The 20,070-nt window shown below is 33.8% G+C and overlaps 1 protein-coding gene and 1 non-coding gene across 2 annotated transcripts; both read left to right on the forward strand.

The window, feature by feature from the left end:
* The first annotated feature begins 7,846 nt into the window (after nt 1-7,846).
* Nucleotides 7,847-16,282, forward strand: LOC124352836 (nucleolar protein 12-like). The gene is made up of 6 exons (XM_046802535.1): nt 7,847-8,048; nt 11,408-12,239; nt 12,847-13,241; nt 13,455-13,573; nt 14,777-15,019; nt 16,106-16,282. Exons 2-6 carry the CDS (start codon nt 11,479-11,481, stop codon nt 16,130-16,132), a joined length of 1,545 nt encoding a protein of 514 aa, XP_046658491.1. The 5' UTR covers nt 7,847-8,048; nt 11,408-11,478; the 3' UTR covers nt 16,133-16,282.
* Trnaa-ggc lies at nt 10,320-10,390 on the forward strand. Its single transcript has one exon. It is a non-coding gene; the product is annotated as a tRNA-Ala (tRNA).
* Nucleotides 16,283-20,070: the final 3,788 nt, after the last annotated feature.

A 20,070-nucleotide genomic window follows, 5' to 3' on the forward strand; every position in this document is an offset into this window, starting at 1 on the left:
GACTACTCAGATATTTGCTTCTGCGCAGGTTTCTTTGCAAGTGGCTTATAATAGGCCTTCCATATTATTAAAAATATTCAAAACAACTCCAGGGTACAAATAAATCTTGTCTAATTTTATAACAAAATTTTCTAAAATGTGAAAATTATTTTAAAATATTTGAAGAGCCAGTATGTCTTATTACCAGTTACATACTCAATAGAAACAAACAAATGGGTTTCTCTTAAGAAAAAGGTTTGTATCTCATTTCTTCAGTTTTCTTGGTCTCATCTAAAAGTTTACACTCATTATCAGAAGTACCAGCTCAGAACCAAATTAAATGAAAGATAACATTAATATACAGTAACATAAAACTAATAATTAACTAATTCCAACAAATAGGTCTAGAAAGAATGAAAAAAAATCATGTATTGCAAATTTTATAATTAAAATCAAAAAAATTTTCTATAAAATCAATTATGAAATGTCATAAATCATTTTTAAATGATTTTTTTTACAATATGCCTTAACTTTTATAAGTGATGCAACATGTGACGATACACTATTTAATACAGTAATATAACAACTATGCAACAGTGATAAAATTAGATTTTAATGTAAAAGTGGACTAACAAAAAAGATTTTACAATAAAGAATTACTAGTGTTTACAGTGGTGACAACATACCAGTAAGGTTTTATTATAGTTTACCTTGATGGGTTTATAATAAAAACTCGTTATATGAAATACGAGTATTTGTATTTATAAAATTACAATTTCAAAACGTACTAGTACTATAACTAGCAAAAATCAGTGCAAGAGATCAAAATAATTATTTAAAATGAGGATTACTTTAGATTAGCAATAAATAATGTGTTTTGGATGTAATAGTAAAATTAATAAAAAGGCAAATATTTTATTTGTTGCAGTTTTTTAAAACCTGATTTTAGTTTTATTGTTACTTTTTTGAAATAATAATGAATATGGAAATGCACAAACTAGAAGGATGTCGTCTACCAGAACATGAACTCCTTGGAGACCATTGGTAATTTCAAGTACCTTTTTCTGAAAAATCACTATAACTGTTGTTATGCCAAAAGGAAGTCTTAAATACCTAAACTTACAAAATGGACTCCAAAAATTATGGTTGCCTGTAAAGTCGGTTTTACGGGCGAAGATTTTACGTGACAACGTCTTTTTCTCGGTAGAATATTTATTGATATGAATATTATTAAATTGCACAATAGGAACAAGGAATTGAATGAAAATAAGAATTGCACAAATTTTAACTATAGAAATATATTTTGTTTACTAAAACATTGTACATAATTTGAAATTAATTAAAATTTGTTATTGTAAATGGTAAAGTTGAATAAAACATTTACTAAAATTGGAATTTGAAATTCTTGCTAAACACAGTTAAATTCTAACTCCGCGCGTGGTGATTGGTCGGTTTAGTTCGTTTGTTTGGTCGCACTGTTATGACAGGTTAGAGGTTATAATTTGTTATTTTAAATGTTTGACTAGCAATACGCGCTGTTTCTTCTCAATCGACTGAATTACGATTGATTGCAGAGTGATTTAAACTAATAATTTACTTAACACTATCAACATTTGTCAATAGTATGACATAACCTATAAACTCAGTTTCTCAACTTTTGTGTCAATCTAACAATTAATCAATCAATCATAGTTTACGATAATGAAATATCAGTGTACAATTATTTACCTTTATTGTTGTAGTTGTTGTAAATGACGAATCTAAGCACTCCACATTTTCACGAATAAACATAGTTATCTGCTTTATCCCGTGCGGCGGACCCACAGTTATCTGCTTTATCCCGTGCGGCGGACCCACTGGACGGGCATCGTAACGTTACCGGGCGTTACACTTTTTCATGAGTGACTCCGAGCCACAACCTAATTTAAGACGTTGTCACGTCAAAAGCTGTCAGCTTGCTGCTCTCTTCAGACAATTACAACATCCAAAAACCTTTCTTAGCATCCATAGTTGAAAACACTTTTGCCTTGTTCAATCCTGATGAAATTTCATCTAATATTGGCAACTGTTGTTTTGTGTCCTTCAGTGCCTTGTAAAGTTTGGATGGGTCATGGGGTTTGGATGGGCATATTCTGATCTTGTCATTCTTGTGCACTATTGTGATGTTGCTTGTCATCTCAGTGTACCCTGGTTCTTAGACAATGTTTCCTTGTTGTATCATGGTATCGATTTCTTCCAAAGCATTTTTCAAAGACAACCATTTATGATTTCAAGCCTAATTTCACCTTTCACTTTTTCATAGGCCTTCGAATACATGCTTGTACTTGTTCATAATTTGAACTGTTGAAGATGGAATGTTCTGTTGAACATTAACATTGTTGCAATATCTAACGAGGTTCAACTGCCCGCATGCTTCTGCTGACAACGAAGGACAATGGTCATGTTCCACCACCTAGAACACCAAATCATGAACGTTGTTGAGTTGTGTAGGAGCCCTGAGAATGTAAGTTCTTTGAACTCTTATTTGAGATCTACCAAATGCCCTAAGTACTGCTCTGGATTCACCAAGATTTAAAGATTTGACACCAACAATTCTCTGCAGTTTCTCTGAGACTGACAATGTTACAAAATGCTCCTGTGTCCAGCTGAAAACGGACGTCCATCACTCTACTATCTCTTCAGATGACTTTCAGAGTAGCAAATACTCTCACCTTGAAGGTTTAATAATAATATAATATAATAATATATTCAGAAAAGCTTGGTCATCTACCTCAACATCCACAGAGACTTGCTTGATTTGTTTTAGACTTCTGCAAACGACTTCAAAATACCCTTCTTACCACAATTTCTGAATATTTGTTCTCAAGCAGTAAATTTTTCAATGAATCGTGTCATCCTCTTCCACAAAATTAACCCTTTTGTGATTGTTATTATTCCTTGGTTTTTAGGTGTTTTGATTTTGGACTCTGTAAGTATCTTGTTGATTCCGTTGTTCAGATCTTTAATCTTGCTCATTTGCTGTTTCAACTCTTCGCTGCTTTTGCACATTTGAACGGCGTTAACCAAAGTGACATCTTTTTCAGCCACAAATTTTCTCGCTGTTTATGTCCTTTTTTGAACAAACGATCGTGCCTAACACGAGCTCATCCTCCATTTGCTTGAAGTCACACAGCTTCACCTGAGTCATGCGCCTCATGAAGTACTCCTGGTATGTCTCTTCCGTCTCCTACTTGGTGGAATTAAACAAGTACCTCTCGTACCGAATATTTGACTCGGAGCTAGTTTCTGTTCCGGCACACAGCACCTCATTCACTGTTGTCCTCTTAGGTTCATCAGTCAACGTGTAAATGATCCTGCTAGCCTCATCGCCAATGATGCTCATACAGTTGTCCTCTCAGGTTCATCCATCAACCTATAAATGATCCTGCTAGCCTCATCGCCAATGACACTAATCATTGAAGTTACCTGAACAGAGTGGTCCTCGTCATAGAGCCTGATCGCTAAGGAATAGTTGCTGAACATCTTAAAGTGTTGAATTGTTCTCACTCATTTGCCATCAAGCTTCAGCTTACTGGTACTGGTACTTGTCTTAGGCAGCAACGTATTTCAGTGGAACCTGATGTACTGTTGAAGTACAGACGTTCAACTTGATCCGACGTGTTGCTAGATAGGCCTTGACATCCGACTCATGTCTTGTCTCAAGCGTAAATTTTCTGCTTCAACCTCTTGTCTCGGACGTGTATTCTCTTTTTTTACTGTGAATATACGGTTACTGACAATCTGGCTGATCAGAGCTTCCAAATCAGTACTTTCTTCTCCTGATACATTTATGACAAACTTCCACTAAGCCTACAATGAAAATTTTTTAACACCTAACACATAATTTAACTTTAAAAAACACAACAAAATACAGTAAGAAGTAAAGGAAAATAACTATTTGTTTTGGCGACTGTGTCACAGGATCCATTTTATATTTCATTGTGTATACTGGAAAGGCCACAAATATTGACAATGCTTATAATGGAGATAAAGCAATGTCAGCTCAAGTAGTGTAAAACTTGATGCTGTCATATATTGGAAAGCACTATGTTATTTTCCTTGATTAATTTGACTTCAAAAAAAAAGAAAATGAGATTTTAATTCAAAAGTTTCCAACAGAGTGATTTTCAAAAAGTCAAAAGTAAACAACGCAACAATAATGAATTATTATTATGCTGGTCAAACTCTGATCAGATTATCAATGTACTGGGTGTACATCATTGACAATTGGTAATCTAGCCTGTACTATTCTGTAGCTACATGACAATGACACTGGTGCCTGTGGTACTGTCAGAAATTATCGGAGAGGCAGGCATGTCCTGTCTCCAAAAAACATTAAGGGTGAGATGACAGTGTGTCATAGTGACACCCAGTTGAAAATGATGCGATAAGAGATCTGTAACAATGTTGTCTAGCATTCATGACTATGAGTGGTACCTATTGTCAAATTTGGAAAAACAACCGCTAAGCAAAAAACTATTTGTGACTACAACAAGAACATGAGTGTTGTGGACAAGACGGATATGATTACGCTGTTCAATGAAAGATCAAGAAAAATTACCAAATGGTACAGAAAATTGTTTCTTCATCTAATTTATATGACCATTTTGAACGCACATTACGTTAACAAAATTACAACCCACCGGTTGTAATTTTGTTTTTGTAATTTTGACTAAATCTCTGTGAAAGTATAATTTACATCTCACTAAACAATTGCCTGAGGTTCACTGTAGCCAAGATCAGATAGGAAATATTCAGCTTCCATTGGCAGGTGAAAAATATCCAAAGAGCTTAACGGGCTGACATTTCCCGAGTCCTATGCCTATAAGGAGGCGAGAAAAGATTACTGCGGCGTCAGTGTTATGTATGCAGCAACACAACCTCAAAGAGGAAAGACACTGTATATGAGTGGGCTGACACAGTGTGTAGTGGCTCTAGGTGTTCAACCATGTTTAGGAGACTTTCATACGAAAAAATTGCTAAAATCAGGTCTCAATTAACACTATAACTGGGTTTTTCAATATTTTGTGTACATGTCATAAACACCAGGTTCCATTAAAACAATACATTTAAAACATTCAAAGGCTTTTATTTATTTTTCTAAATCCGCCTTACACATTAATTTATGCTATAGAGAAATACAATGGAACGGCAACTGAAACTTAACTATAATTGATTTTTTTGAACTTTAGAGGGTAAAATACATATTTTAATGGTACAACAACTATATAAAGGTTAATTATAAAATAGCATAAATAAAAACTTTACTCTTTAGACATACGAGTATTTTTAGTGCAGAATTTGCTATTCGTCCATGAGTCAAACATAATCACTTCTAAAGCCATGATTACTCCTCAAGAGAATATAAAATTTAACATTAAGGTATTCTTCAGAAATACATTCAGAGTGACTGAAAAAATAACCTATTCTATTTTTTATCAATTTTTAGACAGTGAAGTAAAAAATAATCATTACTTTTAGCCATATTAAAAATTTAGAGTAATAGGTTGTCTCTTAAAGATGGTGTGCTTCCAAATTCCATATTTCCAAATAACACTATTTTATGAAGCATGCTTTGAAAAGGAGTAAAAGTAGCCAAAAGCCAAATAATTTCGACACAAATTAAAGTTTTCTTTGTATTCTAGGTATTGAAGAGAAAACTTTATTTGACAGAAACAAAATTATAATCCTATTTTATGGAAGCAAAGTATGAGTAAACAATATTTAACTCTACAAACACTTAAGGGAGAAATATAATACGAGATAGTATGCTTCTTTTTCTTAACTCTCAGAATAATTTGGTTACCAACGAGTGTCAACTACTGGTTTTTTGTAGTGTTGACATAGATTCCATTATGGAGTGGGTTTTGACAGTGTTTAAAACTTAAATGGTTTTTTACCAGTGCTCAAGACGTATAATCGAGCCATGGTACTTTGCTGTTTGTTTTATTTAATTAGACTTCAACAGTCATTGGTAATCACTGTAGGAATCTTTAAACATGCACCTCGATATAATTATGAACATTGCTAGTTACGTTTAACGATCAAAAGCCATCGTTTCGAGACCTTGACGGGCATAACGGTCAGTATTGCGAATTACTGTTTTAATCTAAAGTCAGTGAAAATTATCTTGGGGTTACCGATCTAAACTCTCCATAGGACTCTCATCCAGTAGCAGATAAAAATCACCACAAGGTTGACCCGACAGCAGTTGGACCACTTTCTAGAACATTCTTGTTGCCATGAACGGCTGCATAGAAAGTTACATCGCCGTTAGCCAAGCTGACACATCGTGTGTTAACCGGCGAAACAAAATGGACACATCCATTGGTTACCTATAATGTGCCCGAGAATACTTTCAACTCCGCTTGATGGGTGGAATATTTGTCAATGTTGCAGCTGATTTACATGGTTATTTTAAAATGCTTATAACGATGAACGGAATCCGACTGTCTCAAGTGTGCCTCCATAAAGAACATGGATTCCGTTCAGTTATAGCATCGTATACAATAACCATGTAAATGGCAGCTGCAAATTCTTGACAAATATTCCAAATTTGCAAGCGGAGTTGAAAGTATTCTCGGGCCATATAGGTCTCCAGGATGTGAACTGCCATCCTAGCCTTGAGATAACAAATTGTGTTCCTTGTAGGCTAAAACGGCGATGTCATGGTTATGCAGCGTTTCATGGCAATCATAAATGTTCTAGAAAGCACTTCGTCTGTATCAAGTGGTGAATTCAGCATTCTGCTATTCAGAGAACTTGCCTGTACGTCTATGGAGAGTTTAGATCAAAACCAAGATAATTTGTCACCTGACTGTTTAGATTCCAAAACGTTTCATTATATGACCTTAGGCTCGTCAACCTATGTAATGAAAAAGAGTGGTTTTTGTTAAACGTAACTAGCAATGTTTCATAATTATATCGAGCTGCACTGTTTAATCTACAAGATTCCAATGACTGTGTGAAGGATAAAGTTTTGACCATTGGCAAAGTACGTTTGAGCTTTTGGGAAAAAACCATATTAATAAACACTTCAAACCCACATCCATTTAAGACATCTGTAAAAAGTGTTTTACAAAATGGCCATGTACCACACTCGTTTGATGGGGAATAAAAATTATTCTAGATTAAGATATAGCAATATCGTAAACTCCCTTAAAAAGCCGAATTAACGCTACCACACTGTTGCCAGTTCGGGCAATGGTCTGCTTGATATTGGCAGACAAGCAATGTTTCACCGAACAGAGAAGCTACAATCAGATGCCGACTGCGAACTTGGCTGAACATATAGGCCAATGACATCAACATATTGTAAATTATAATATCCATCCTTGTACAGGCCTTCGCTGTAGAAAAGTAAGATTCTCTCCTCAGCTGAGGTTACTGATACAGTACCATAATATAAATTAATGTATTACAATTTCAAAACCAAAAGGGGTGTTCTTCTCATATTTGGACGACTGTACTCCTCATACTTTGATGACAAAATAGTAAGCAAGATGTTTCTACCGAAAACAAAAAAGGCTCTTACCATTTTCTGTATAATTTGTTGTAAAATAATTTTTTTAGATCGGAGGAGTGGTCGACAATAAGTTCAAACATTAACCATATTAGTTAATTTTGGTTGATTTTCATTTTACATTGTTAAAAATATAACATATTAGAAAAAACAACAAAACTACTAGCGTTTTATACATATTCGATAGTATATCTATCGGTTAATAAAATCGATAGTTTAGGTTCATTTATAACCGGTTGATAATCTTGCTCTCGATTATTTAGTAGTACTTGTTACCAAAGCCTCTCCGATTCGAAACCCAATTTAAAACACAGTCTTGGATGATATAGGTTAGGTGTAGTCTCTCTTACTTCACTTTGTTTAGTATTGGAGTTGATGTTAGCCTATATTCATATTGTGATTTGTGATTGTGATTGCTAGTGAAGTTGTGTGGTTGTTTTTCTAAAGCTCGTAATAACTAGTAAACTTTATTTCCACATACCTCTACTGAATTAAATTTAAAGGATTGGTAAGTCAGATTAGTTTCTCTTATGCACACGTGTTATTTGATACATGTTTGTTGACTAAACCAGAATATCAAGAAATGCTTTATTAGTAAAAGAGGATAAAATATATCAATCATTGGTAAATATTTACTTTTCCACTACGCATATTTGTTTTTCAAAAGAAGATACTTAGCAAATAAATACAGAAAACAAATAAGGTAGGGAAAGCCTGAATAATGTTTAAAAATCTTGAACAGAGGAAGTTAGTTGAACAGGTTGATAATATTGCTTCAGACCATTAGCACAGGATGTAGTGCTACCTTGTGCTGAGGGTAATGAATTAAAACACCACTCTTGAGTATGAGTATGAGTAAAATAACAAAATCCTAGGGGGTATTATCATGAGTGTCTTGAGTTACATAGATCAATGAACTATAGGCCCATACCCTAAATTTCAAACATGTTATTAATTTTTTTGTAATTTATGGTTTGAGGAGCCGCCTAAAAGTGAGGGTATCAGTGAGGTTAACAGCCAGAGTAGCGAATAAAAAATGTCAATGTTATTATTAAATATTCTGCTCGCCCTCGTGAACAAAAATGTATATGGTTTTAGGAATGCAAATCACATAAGCATATCTTTAATAATTTAAATATAAACGTCAATTTTTTTGTTCCTTATATTTGTGTATTGTGCTTCTTATTAGCTAATATTTTCAACGTTGTCTGTTCCCAATAGCTTATATCTGAGTTTTCTGTTGCCAGAACAGCTCAGTAAAGGAAACAGGATTTTTCCAGACATTTGCCATCGTTCAGTGAAACAAGAAAACAGTAACACTACGTTTCGAGATCTGCAATCTGATCTCTTCTTCAGGTAAAGAACTAACCTAATACATAATTACAAACTAGGTTAAAATAAACAAGTCTTACTAAAGCGTTGTGGCACGCCTAAGTCAGGAATCACAACGTACATGTTGTTGTCAACTTCACTAACACTAAAGACATGCACTTAATACAAAACTATACAAAACACTAATCATTAAAACTAAACTACGGAATACAGGTCACAATACGTCTTCACTCGTCTACTAACCACCTACGACTGACCAGAGGGACTAGCCAATGGCAATCGTGACGGCTGGCTAAAACAAGATGGCGGAAATATAAGGGAAGGGGAACAGGAATGGGCCCTTTCGTTATTATTGGTTCATGCGAGATGAACTTCTTAAAACCATATTGTGACTCCGCATTGGTTTATTACAAATATCCGATCCGTTTGATACTTTTGGTTTTCTCATTAGTTCATTTTTTAGAATTGGCAACCAAAGCGGCCTAATCTCGACTGATGGTTGACTGATTGGTTGGTCTGCCAATTTAATGTATGTTGCCTCAATTAATTTCCTTTTGAAGAAATGTGGTTCCCGATGTATTATGTGGGCTTCATCCCAATTCATATGATGGTCTTCGGACCAACAATGGTGTGCAATTTTTGACTTTTCTGTGAAACCCTTTCTCGTGTTTTCTTTGTGTTCTTTTATCCTTACGTTTAGTGGTCTTTTTGTCTCGCCTATGTATTCCCTATTGCAGCTACATTTTATACTGTAAACACAGTTTTTGGATTCCTGTGTGCCATTTTTTGGTTTTGTTTTTACGAGACTTTGTCTAAGAGTGTTGTGTGTTTTAAACGCGGTTCTAATGTTGTACTTTCTACCTACTCTTCTAATTTTCTCCGATAATCCCGGCACATAAGGGATTGACATAAACGCAAATTTATCACAATTCTGTTTTTCTGACTCAGGAATGATTCTTCTGGTTCGTTTGCACTTATTAATTACTAATTGAGGGTATCCATTGCTTCTGAGATCCGATTCAATTTTCTTAAATTCTTCTTTTAGTCCATCTTTATCTGAGCACAAGCTCTTTGCTCTATCAAACAACGAGTAGGCTACTCCTTCTTTGACAGATTTTTTGATGGTTGGATTGATAATTTAAATATTTTCCTGTGTGTGTTATCTTTCGAAAAACAGTTGTCTTAAGGACATCCCTATCTCTTAATACACACACATCCTGAACAAAACAATATAAGGTTTTAGGGGATGAAAATTAAAAATAATGAATTTTAGAACATTACAAGTAGAACTAATTTTCTTGCATGATAAAGTTATGGTATTTGATTAATGTAAACAAAAGTCGTTTGATAGGTATTTGGTCTTCCGATCATATGTTAGTTTAGTTATTTAAACGCATATGTGACAAGACACGGCCAAATACAATATAATTGAATCGTAAAAAGTAAAGGCTCTGTGGTGTAATGGTAGCACATTCACCCGGCAAGTGAGAGATCCGGGTTCGAGTCCCGGCGGAGCTAGTACTTTTTGTGATTCAATGTTTATGTTTATTGAAATATTATAAACACCCAGACACCCAGACATGAATCGTTATTTGACATTTTGCTTCTACTGATTACTAGATTAGCGTAGAAACAATATTTCGTCAATATAAAACAGGAATTGTCTTATTGCACACCCCTCCCCATCCTCAGACAGAGGTCAAAGTCGAGCGGTCTAGTAGATAACGTGATTGCAGAGTCTCGCCGCCCGTTCAGCTGGTGCGTCGCTTTGTTGTACTTCCGTGTTTTACCTCTACATTTCTCCAAACACAAAACTTCAACAAAAACAAACATTACCAAACAAAAACTAAACTCTTTATTGAAAAAAACACACAAAACTTGTTTTTTATTCTTGACCACACTCTGCCACCCAAAATGCGAAGCCCGCGCTGATGTCAACGAAAGAAAAACATCCCTCGAGATAGTACCTATCAGTAAAATATCAAATTCTAGAGGGGCTGATTAGAAATATAAATTGAATTGTAATGGAAAGGCAATTATGTACCGTGAAAAAAACTTAAATAATCATGTGATGCCACGCGGCCTGCCGTAATCGGGATTCTCAAGAAAGATAAGATAACAGCGACAACAATACCGATCAAAATACCTGGAAATGCTTGTTGATTGATGGAATGTTAGTTCTGTTACTCAACTACATCGTTTTATAACGTTCTAAGTTCATTGAAAAAAGTTTAACCGTTGGGGGCATATAACGGAATCTGACCCCATTAACAATTGATAATCGTTGTAAGTTTGTAATTAAAGAGTTGTTTTTTCGTTCTATCATATTTCTTTCTATAAATTTATATTTTTGTGTTCTTCATACTGGTGTGGTCGGTATAATCCTAAAGTACCTATATATATATATATATATAAAATAAAGTATATATATAAAGTAATATATGAAGTTGAGTTGTAGAGAGGACTTTACCTCTTTAATAAACACATTTATATTTTAATTCGTCTGTTATTTTCACAAACTTATCTTTTTTACAGGGAATCTGACAGAAGCCTGACAAAAAAGAAGATTGAGATATTTTTATTTTTGTCAATCACATGAAAATGACATGAAAATTAATAGTAATAAAAATGAAATGTCTATAAAGAATAAGAATAAAGAATTAAATTTTAATTCAGTGAGTGAACCAAATCGTGGTGATGGCATTATAAGTAAGAAGAAGAAACATTTAATAGAAAAGAATAAAGGTTATAAGAAGTCTTTAAAAAAACAAAAAGGAAATTACTTTGAAATCTTGAAAAGTGATTCTGTCAAAGAATTCAGTTGTAAAAAGAAAAAAAGATCTTTTTTAAACCATATAGAAGAAGAATCAAACAACTTACCCATGGAACAAGAGATAACTGAAACAGATTGTTCCAACAAAGTCTGTAATAAAAAGAAAAGCGTAAATCCAAATGAAGACATGACATTGGTAGAGTCAAATAAAGTTGAGCAAGAACGATCATTTAAGAAAGGAAAGTTTAGGTCTAGCAATGTTCAGTCTCATACAGATGTTTGTGAGCTTAATATAAATGACAACAAAGAGAGCAAAAAGTCTAATAAATTAAAAACAAAAGAGGCTTCATTAAAATACCACCATACAAAATTGAATAAATTCCAGCAAAATAATGAGATATCAGATGAGTCCACAACACTTGAAAAGTGTAAGGAAAATACATTGATGCCAAATAAAAACAAACATGAATCTACTGAAGATGAATATAGGCCTGGAATGTTATCAGAAATGTTGCAGAAGAAGAAATTTGGACATTTAATTATACCTTGGGATCCTAGTTTTGGAATGGATACAAGTTATGTAATTCCTAAAAGGTAATAATTTTAATATATTACCATTTCTATACAGCTAGTTAGGCGATTGCTAACCGTTTTAGCTATAATAACGGAAGTTGCATCAAAAGTTTGCAAATTATTTCCAAAACAATAACATTCCGTTTTCATGTCAATAACAAAAAGGTTCTGGTTTTTTGCTCTTTTCATTCAAACTGCAACTTTGAAAAGTAATAACTTAGAAACTTGTAATCCAATTAAGATCAAATTTTTATACAAGATAGTATATTTTTAGAATTATGGGGGGAAAGACTGGGTGGTTCAAAACATTTATCATTGGTATTATGGACTTCTTAGTCATAAACTTTGGTTTTATTTTGTAAACCACTATTTAAAACATTATCAACATTTCAAATTTAAACTGTTAAGTTAGATGATGAATTTAAACACTTTTTCGTAATTAAAACAGTATTTGTATGGCTATTAGGAGATTTCAACACATAAGTTGTTCTGTATAGCTTGTTGGAAATACATTCTTGTTTATAAACTTATGAGATTAAAGTGGAAGCTTTATGATTAGTTAAATCCATATGAATCATAATTTATGTAGTAGAAAGTTAAAACTTTATAATCATTTATTTTTTTATAGTGACGAAGGAGATAATACAAACACCCCAGAACTAAAAATTAACCCACTGTTTGATTTGTCTAAAAGAAGAAATGAATGTTCAGCAGAAGAGAGCACAGGACATACTCAAAGTATTTTTGTGGGAAACCTACCTACTGATATAACAATTGGAACCATCAAGAAACTGTTTAGAAAATTTGGATTGGTTCTTAAAGTCAAATTGAGATCTCAGGGTTCGGATAAAGAGAGAACTGGAATGAATGCATCAGTCAAATTCAGCACACTTGAGAGTTGTAAAGCTGCACTTGAATTGAATGGAAAATTGTATAAAGGTCACCACTTGAGGGTCTCCCTGTCTAATGAGAAAGTCAACTCCAACAAGGAAAATGGTGTATTTGTAGGAAATTTGGCTTTTAGTAAGTAGATTAAATTTTAATATTAATTTTGAAGTACAATATTTGGTAATTGTAATGCTATTAGTTTATACTCACATGAAGGAAAGTCTCAGAACAGAAAATATAATTTTAAATCTGCTAAAAGCTTAATAGATAGTTTTCTAATGATAGTAAAAGGTTTTTCAGTACCCAACACAACCCTTTTAACACTGTTTCCAATGTATATTTTTTCAGAGGCAAAAGATGATGATCTGTGGAATGCATTTCAAGATTGTGGAGAAATTGAAAGTGTTCGAATTATAAGGGACGTTAGAAGTGGAATTGGCAAAGGCTATGGATACGTTAATTTTAAGGTAAGGTTTTACATAAGATCTGATATATTTGTACGTAATAAAATATGTTATTTAATATTGTAGTATATATTTAATTATGCAAAACAGTAATTAAACTAAAATCTTATACTTAAAAATATTTTCAATGTAAAGAAAGATGTAAGGTGTCTAAGTTATGTAACCTGAGTACCCAAACACCAAAGTCATTTCCAGACTTCAAGCATGATTAGGTTCTCTTTTCTTGATTTGGTGTCTGCTGGGGAATTATGCAAGATGGTTAAATTTGTGGCCAACATGACCATACTATACAATCTTTAAAAAAAAAACTTCTCTTTTTCGTTCTCCTAAGATACGAAGTTATTTCCATACAGAACTGTAAATTCTTTAATAGGCAGATAATAATGTTACACTGTATAGTAGTATTAGTTTATATTTTAGTTTTAGACCAATATATTTTGACCATACATATAAAATTACTTTTTGTATTTACACTTGTCAAGAATGACAGGATTTATCCACGCCAATGTTTGTAAAGTGACTGAACCATAAAGAATAGATCATGTTTATTTATTTTATTCATAATAGCACACTCACTTTTGTGTGTCCTTGCTTTAAACTGATGTACCTTGATAACTAATAGATATCACAGAAGGAAAACCATACATTGCTACATAACAATTAATGTTCAATTTTCTAAAGAAGTTAAGCAGTTAAGATAGGATGTAAATTATGGTGGTTTCATTTTCATAACTATTTCATGATCTGGTCCTATGGATAAATAAATGAACACCTAATTTATTCTTGCAAAATAATACTGTTATAAATGTTCCTATAATATTAAACTTAAGGTGAAAACTGCATGAAAATTATAACTGAAAAATGTTAGTGTTAAATTGCTACATAACAATTTATGTTCAATTTTCTAAAGAAGTTAAGCAGTTAAGATAGGATGTAAATTATGGTGGTTTCGTTTTCATAACTATTTCATGATCTGGTCCTATGGATAAATAAATGAACACCTAATTTATTCTTGCAAAATAATACTGTTATAAATGTTCCTATAATATTAAACTTAAGGTGAAAACTGCATGAAAATTATAACTGAAAAATGTTAGTGTTAAAAAATGAATGATATAATATCTGTAACTCACTTTAATCTACCCATTCATTGGTTGTATTTCGTCTCCAGTTTAATTTATTGTTTAAAGGAAAATTTCACTGTAGTTTACAGATTCTGTAGACCGTGCTTTGAGTCTGCATGGGTCCTTGCTGCTGAACAGGAACTTGCGAGTCAGCAAAATTAGTAGCAATACGAGGAGCATTTCAGATTTGGACAAAGTCAAGAGGAGGAAGAAGAAGCTGGCTTCAGGCAGTAAAGCTCGAAGTAGAAAATATAAAGATCAATCAAAGAGTGATGGAGAAAAGAACTCTCAGCAGTCCGAAACTGAAGAGATTGTTGTAAAAAAAGTAAGGAAATATATCATGTCTTATATGTTTGGGGCAAAAGTACTTGATTAGATTCTTTGAATTGAAAGCCGCAAAATCGTTTTCGCTCACTTAACAGTGTGTCCGATCATCTCCGCTTGGTGACCTGAGCGTGTACTAAGAGTGATTGTGAGAGTAATCCAAACTCTTATAGCTCTCTTAGAGAGTAGACCCATATTATTACCACAATTATTACTAATGTTTTTTTTCAGAATTTTAAAACGTTGAATACTGAATTGAATATTGTCTTAAGTGTACATCTTCTCAAAGAGCTTTTCGATGTTATTAATCCTTTCCAATTTTATGTCAGTCAACTTCCAACATCGCAAAATTCCAGTTACTATCCCTTGTCATAACTGTTTCAACGTAACTATCTCACTGTCTGTACTGTTATTAGCAAGTGACTACATAGTTGAGAAATATAGCGATAGAATGTAGGGCCATGCACTTTGCTTGTGATTTATAAAATTATGGCTACCAGGTGTTTGTGTTTTATTTGTAGGCCTAATTCAATGTATACATGTTGGATTGCATTATCTATTTACACCAGCAAATATAGAGTTGTTGAAACCTCAAAGTCTTTGTAGAATATTTAGCTTTTTTAGTAATAGATGAGGACGGGTTGAAGGCGTTAAACTCAAACTACATTTGTGATCTGTGTAAAAGAAAATTGAGTGTGCATCCTGAAATTTGTTTCAAATAATACTTTAGGTACTGAAAAAATTAGTCAAATATTTAGTTTTTAAAATGGGGTAGAGTTTAAATACAACTGTATTAGCATATCCAGTTGCAATTGTAGAATGCTCGAGGAATCAAATATACAAATAAATGAATTGGAAACGTTTAAATTAGTAGTTGGTATATGAGTTTCGTATACAATTCAAATTATAATTTTTTATTTGAGGATTATAGGTTTTTGTGTACTTATAGAACATTGTCCTGACTCTTTGGTACATGTTTCCAATGTGTATTTAGGTTTTTTATCCACCTGTGTTAGAGATTCCGCTTTGTAACACTAAATCTGCAAATGTCCATACATATCTTGTTAACCACTAAATTTGTTTGCAGGTGAAAAAGAAGACTGTTGAAAGATGACCACTGAATGTATTTGGAAAATACAGATTGTTATATTGTGTAAATATTTTGTCATTATGTTTTTGTTAGAAACATTTTCACGAAGTTATTAATTTCATTGGAAACTGTTCATGTTGAAACTCTATTGAATAAAATAATTAAACACACTGATAATGATTTTTTATTTGTGTCCTCAATTAACATTACTGATTACATTATGACTTAAAAATAGTTTTGGTATTGTGAAATGGGTGGTTTTTACTTAGTTATAGTCCAACAAGATTTAGTATTTTGTACTGTTTGAATAACAATAGAGATGGGAGAAGGCAGACAAAATTTATAGCCCTTAGAGCATAAGCTTAAAATAGTACGATGCATATCTAAAAAGTAAGTGTTCTGAATTTTGTAGGTTACAAACATTTTTATTTGAACCAAAAAATTAGCCAGTTACATTAAGTACATATGTAAGCTACTTTCTGACATAGTCACCTTTCCTCTCAATGCAGGTGGTAAACTGGGGTATTAACTTTTTTATGCCTTCCTGAAGTAGTTTCCCTCCAAGCCCTTTGTCCACTTTCTCCTTCACCTCCTGTCGGTTAAATACCTTTTTCCACTCATATTCAGCTTCAGTGAGGTAAAGAGATAGTAATCTGAAGGTGCTAGATCAGGGGAATGCGTGGATGGTTCAGAATATCCCAATTAAATGAGGTGAGCAGTTCCTTTGTGGTGTTGGCCGTGTGTTGTCTGGCATTGTCGTGTAGCAGGAAGACTTCCTTTATCAGCATGCCTCTCTCTCCTCTTGTTCTGAATAGGCCTCCACAATTTTTGTAGGGTCTCACAGTATCTTGCAGAGTTGATGGCTTCCCCTTGAGGCGTGTATTCAATTAAATTTATACCTTGACAGTCGAAAAACTCGGATTCCATGATTTTCTTGGCTGAAATTGTGGTTTTAAACTTTTGGGTAGAGGGTGAAGAGGTTTGATACCATTGTTAAGACTGTCTTTTTTTCACTTAGGACAAGAAGCTTATAAATTGCACTTAGTCCTGTAAGAACCTTTGCGCTGCTTCCGGAGTGATAGGATATTCAGGATGGGTAGGGTTAGGGAATAGGGGCCGCCTCCTATCGAGATCCATGAGGAAGAATAAGGGCACTACATCTCAAAGTCACCCCAGAAGAAGGGGAGGCCAGCTCTGAACCAGCCTCTCCAGTCAAAGTAGGTAGGGGGTGGCACACCCTTGTTGATGTTAACAAGAGCCTCTGAGGTAAGGGAACAAACCCCACCAACTCCAACAGTCATCTTCCACAGTAGACTAGACCTATCGAATTGCCCATGAACCCCAGAATCTCAACATTTGCGGTTAGTGATGTGCCACTACTGGACATCCCTAAGGTTGCCCAGATAGAAGTGGCACATCGGTTTTTGCTGTACCCAGTGGTGGGTTCTAAGACTGTCTTGGTTACAGGTGTGTAGTGTGCACTCCAAGTTTCATTTCCAGTAACAATAAAGCTGAGATATTCATATCCATGGAGTTTGTAGCGTCTCAAAAAACTCTTCTGTCTGTCAACTGTTTTGGGACCTACCTCGCGGACAGTGTCCGATATCTGCGGGTTTCTGTGATTGTTTTGTGTAGCAGAGGTCTGAATATTTGCAGAAAGTTCAGCCACTGCAATCAATGCAGAGAACATTTTAAATTTTTTTTCATAATTTCGCCAGTTACAATTGGTCTCCTGCATCGACATGCACGTTTGATGGTTTTTAAACTTGCAACACCACTTAAACACACTTGTACTAATCCTATGGTACTTGATAATTAAAATAAAAAAGATAGTTATGATGGAAAAGGTCAAGAGTAGTGTTAGATTAAAAAAGGCGCACTGGATGGTACTGGCTTGGAGCTCCCATGAGGTCTACTTGGTCTTGGTGTCTATGGTGGATGGGCAGTTGGGAGTCACCATTAATGTTGGAAATAGTCACTGGCTTCAGTGGGTGTGGGACAAGTGGTTGAAAGGAATGCATCTATCTAGCAGAACTCAACAAATCTAATGGGTTTGACAAAGGTGCAAATCGAGACAGTTTCGCACTTTGTTTGGAAATACCACTCCCAAGTTTACATTCTGAACAACTTTGACCCACTGCCACTAACTCCGAGATAAGGATAGCGACTCTCACCTTAGATCCTATCCTGGACAGCTCCAAACGCACACTAATGGGTTTTACAAAGGGACAATGAAAACGCCCACACTTTGTCGAGAGAGACCCCTCATACTAGGTCATATGTAAAACCACACACTGCCTCTGCCCGAGGAGCATCCAGCAGGTGCTATGCCGATCGATCACGGGATGTCAGTCGGCTAATGGTGAATGATCACCTGATTTAACATCTGGATCCAGAGTACAACTCAACCCAGCTTGTTGATTGTCGGACAGGGAATACAAATTATTACCCCTCCGGCCGTGAGAACCTTAGTACACCTATTTCTGGATATGCCTTGTACATCAACATACTCATATATGACTGAATCTCTTCTTGGAAAATTATTGAAAATAGTTTATATAGGGTAAAATATGTATTTATATGTGCACTTTATTTATAATTGATAAATTGATTATTTTAACTTACCTTAATTGTATTTGTGTAGATACATAATTTTTCTATTCATATTGAATTAGTGCTGCTTTCCAAGAGTATCAGATAAATTTAAAAAATATTTTTCAACTGGCATCCGTCTTGATATTAGCCCCAAAGTAACAACGTTAAACTTCACCTTAAACAACCTCATTTTTATGGGAGATATTTGTTTTTAAACGCATGATCAATATGCATTCCAACACTTAAAAAAAAATGTATTGGTTATTAAGAAAAAAAATCAGATTTTTTGCACTTAATCAGTTAAATATTCACAAAGTGTCCACTTTAGAATAAAAACTAAAAAACATTCGGATATGTATTAATCATGTCTTAAACATGAAATATCTTCTATTATTGTTTAAATTTATCATTGTTCTTAAGGGTTAAAACTCAAGTTTGTTCACTACAGTCGACACTACATTAAATGCGACACTAACGGCAGATTTGTTGTGTTTTGTTGGAAGCACTTGTAGATGCTTGTGACACAACACAAAGCTATGTTCCGAGTTGTCTGTCAAATTGACCTAGATGGCAGTAGCACAGTCCTATATTAAATCTTTGGGTACAGTATTGCAAGTTTTCTACGAATTATTTAATTATTTACAAGGTTATATGATCAAAATAAATTTTCTGTTAAAATTAAAGACTTGATAGTTAAAAAGAAAAGCACTCCCACATGCTACTACTGTCCATACATGTTCACTGACAGAATGTTAATTTTAAAAAAATGCCTGATTAAATGTTTGGTGTACTATAAAAACTCAGAAGATTACTTTTATTTTTCAATTTATTTAAGGAGAGTCCAACCCCTTTTTATCCTTAGTTTGACCCTAAGAGAGTATCTTATCAATATGATGTGGATGATAAACAATAGCATTACAAATCCTGTGTTTTATACTGTCTGTGGGCTTGAGTTCCTAAACTACATAATTATTGACTGTCAATTTGTTTTCTCATTAAAAATTTGCCTTATAAAGTGTACCTCTGTGTTCAAAAACATGATAGTAAAGAACTGAAAGTAATATTTCAAAAGTCTTGATAGTTAACATAATATTAGTAGGCTGATTCAGCTTTTCATATGCTGTACTTCATCCAGTTTGTTTATTATTTATTGCAATGGTCTTCACTAATGTTCTTTGAGAATACATTTTATATTTTATTTTAATTCCAAAAAGATGACTTGATAAAATTTAATATTGTATTAAACCTCTACTAGTTTAATATTTATTAAGGATATAATATTAAACAACAATCATCGGTGCAATGTAAATTTAAAATTAGGCAATGACGTCTTCTATGCAACCTGCATTACACTACTGATCAAGCAC

This window comes from Homalodisca vitripennis, chromosome 1 (genome assembly GCF_021130785.1).
Source record: "Homalodisca vitripennis isolate AUS2020 chromosome 1, UT_GWSS_2.1, whole genome shotgun sequence".
Classification (NCBI taxonomy): domain Eukaryota; kingdom Metazoa; phylum Arthropoda; class Insecta; order Hemiptera; family Cicadellidae; genus Homalodisca; species Homalodisca vitripennis.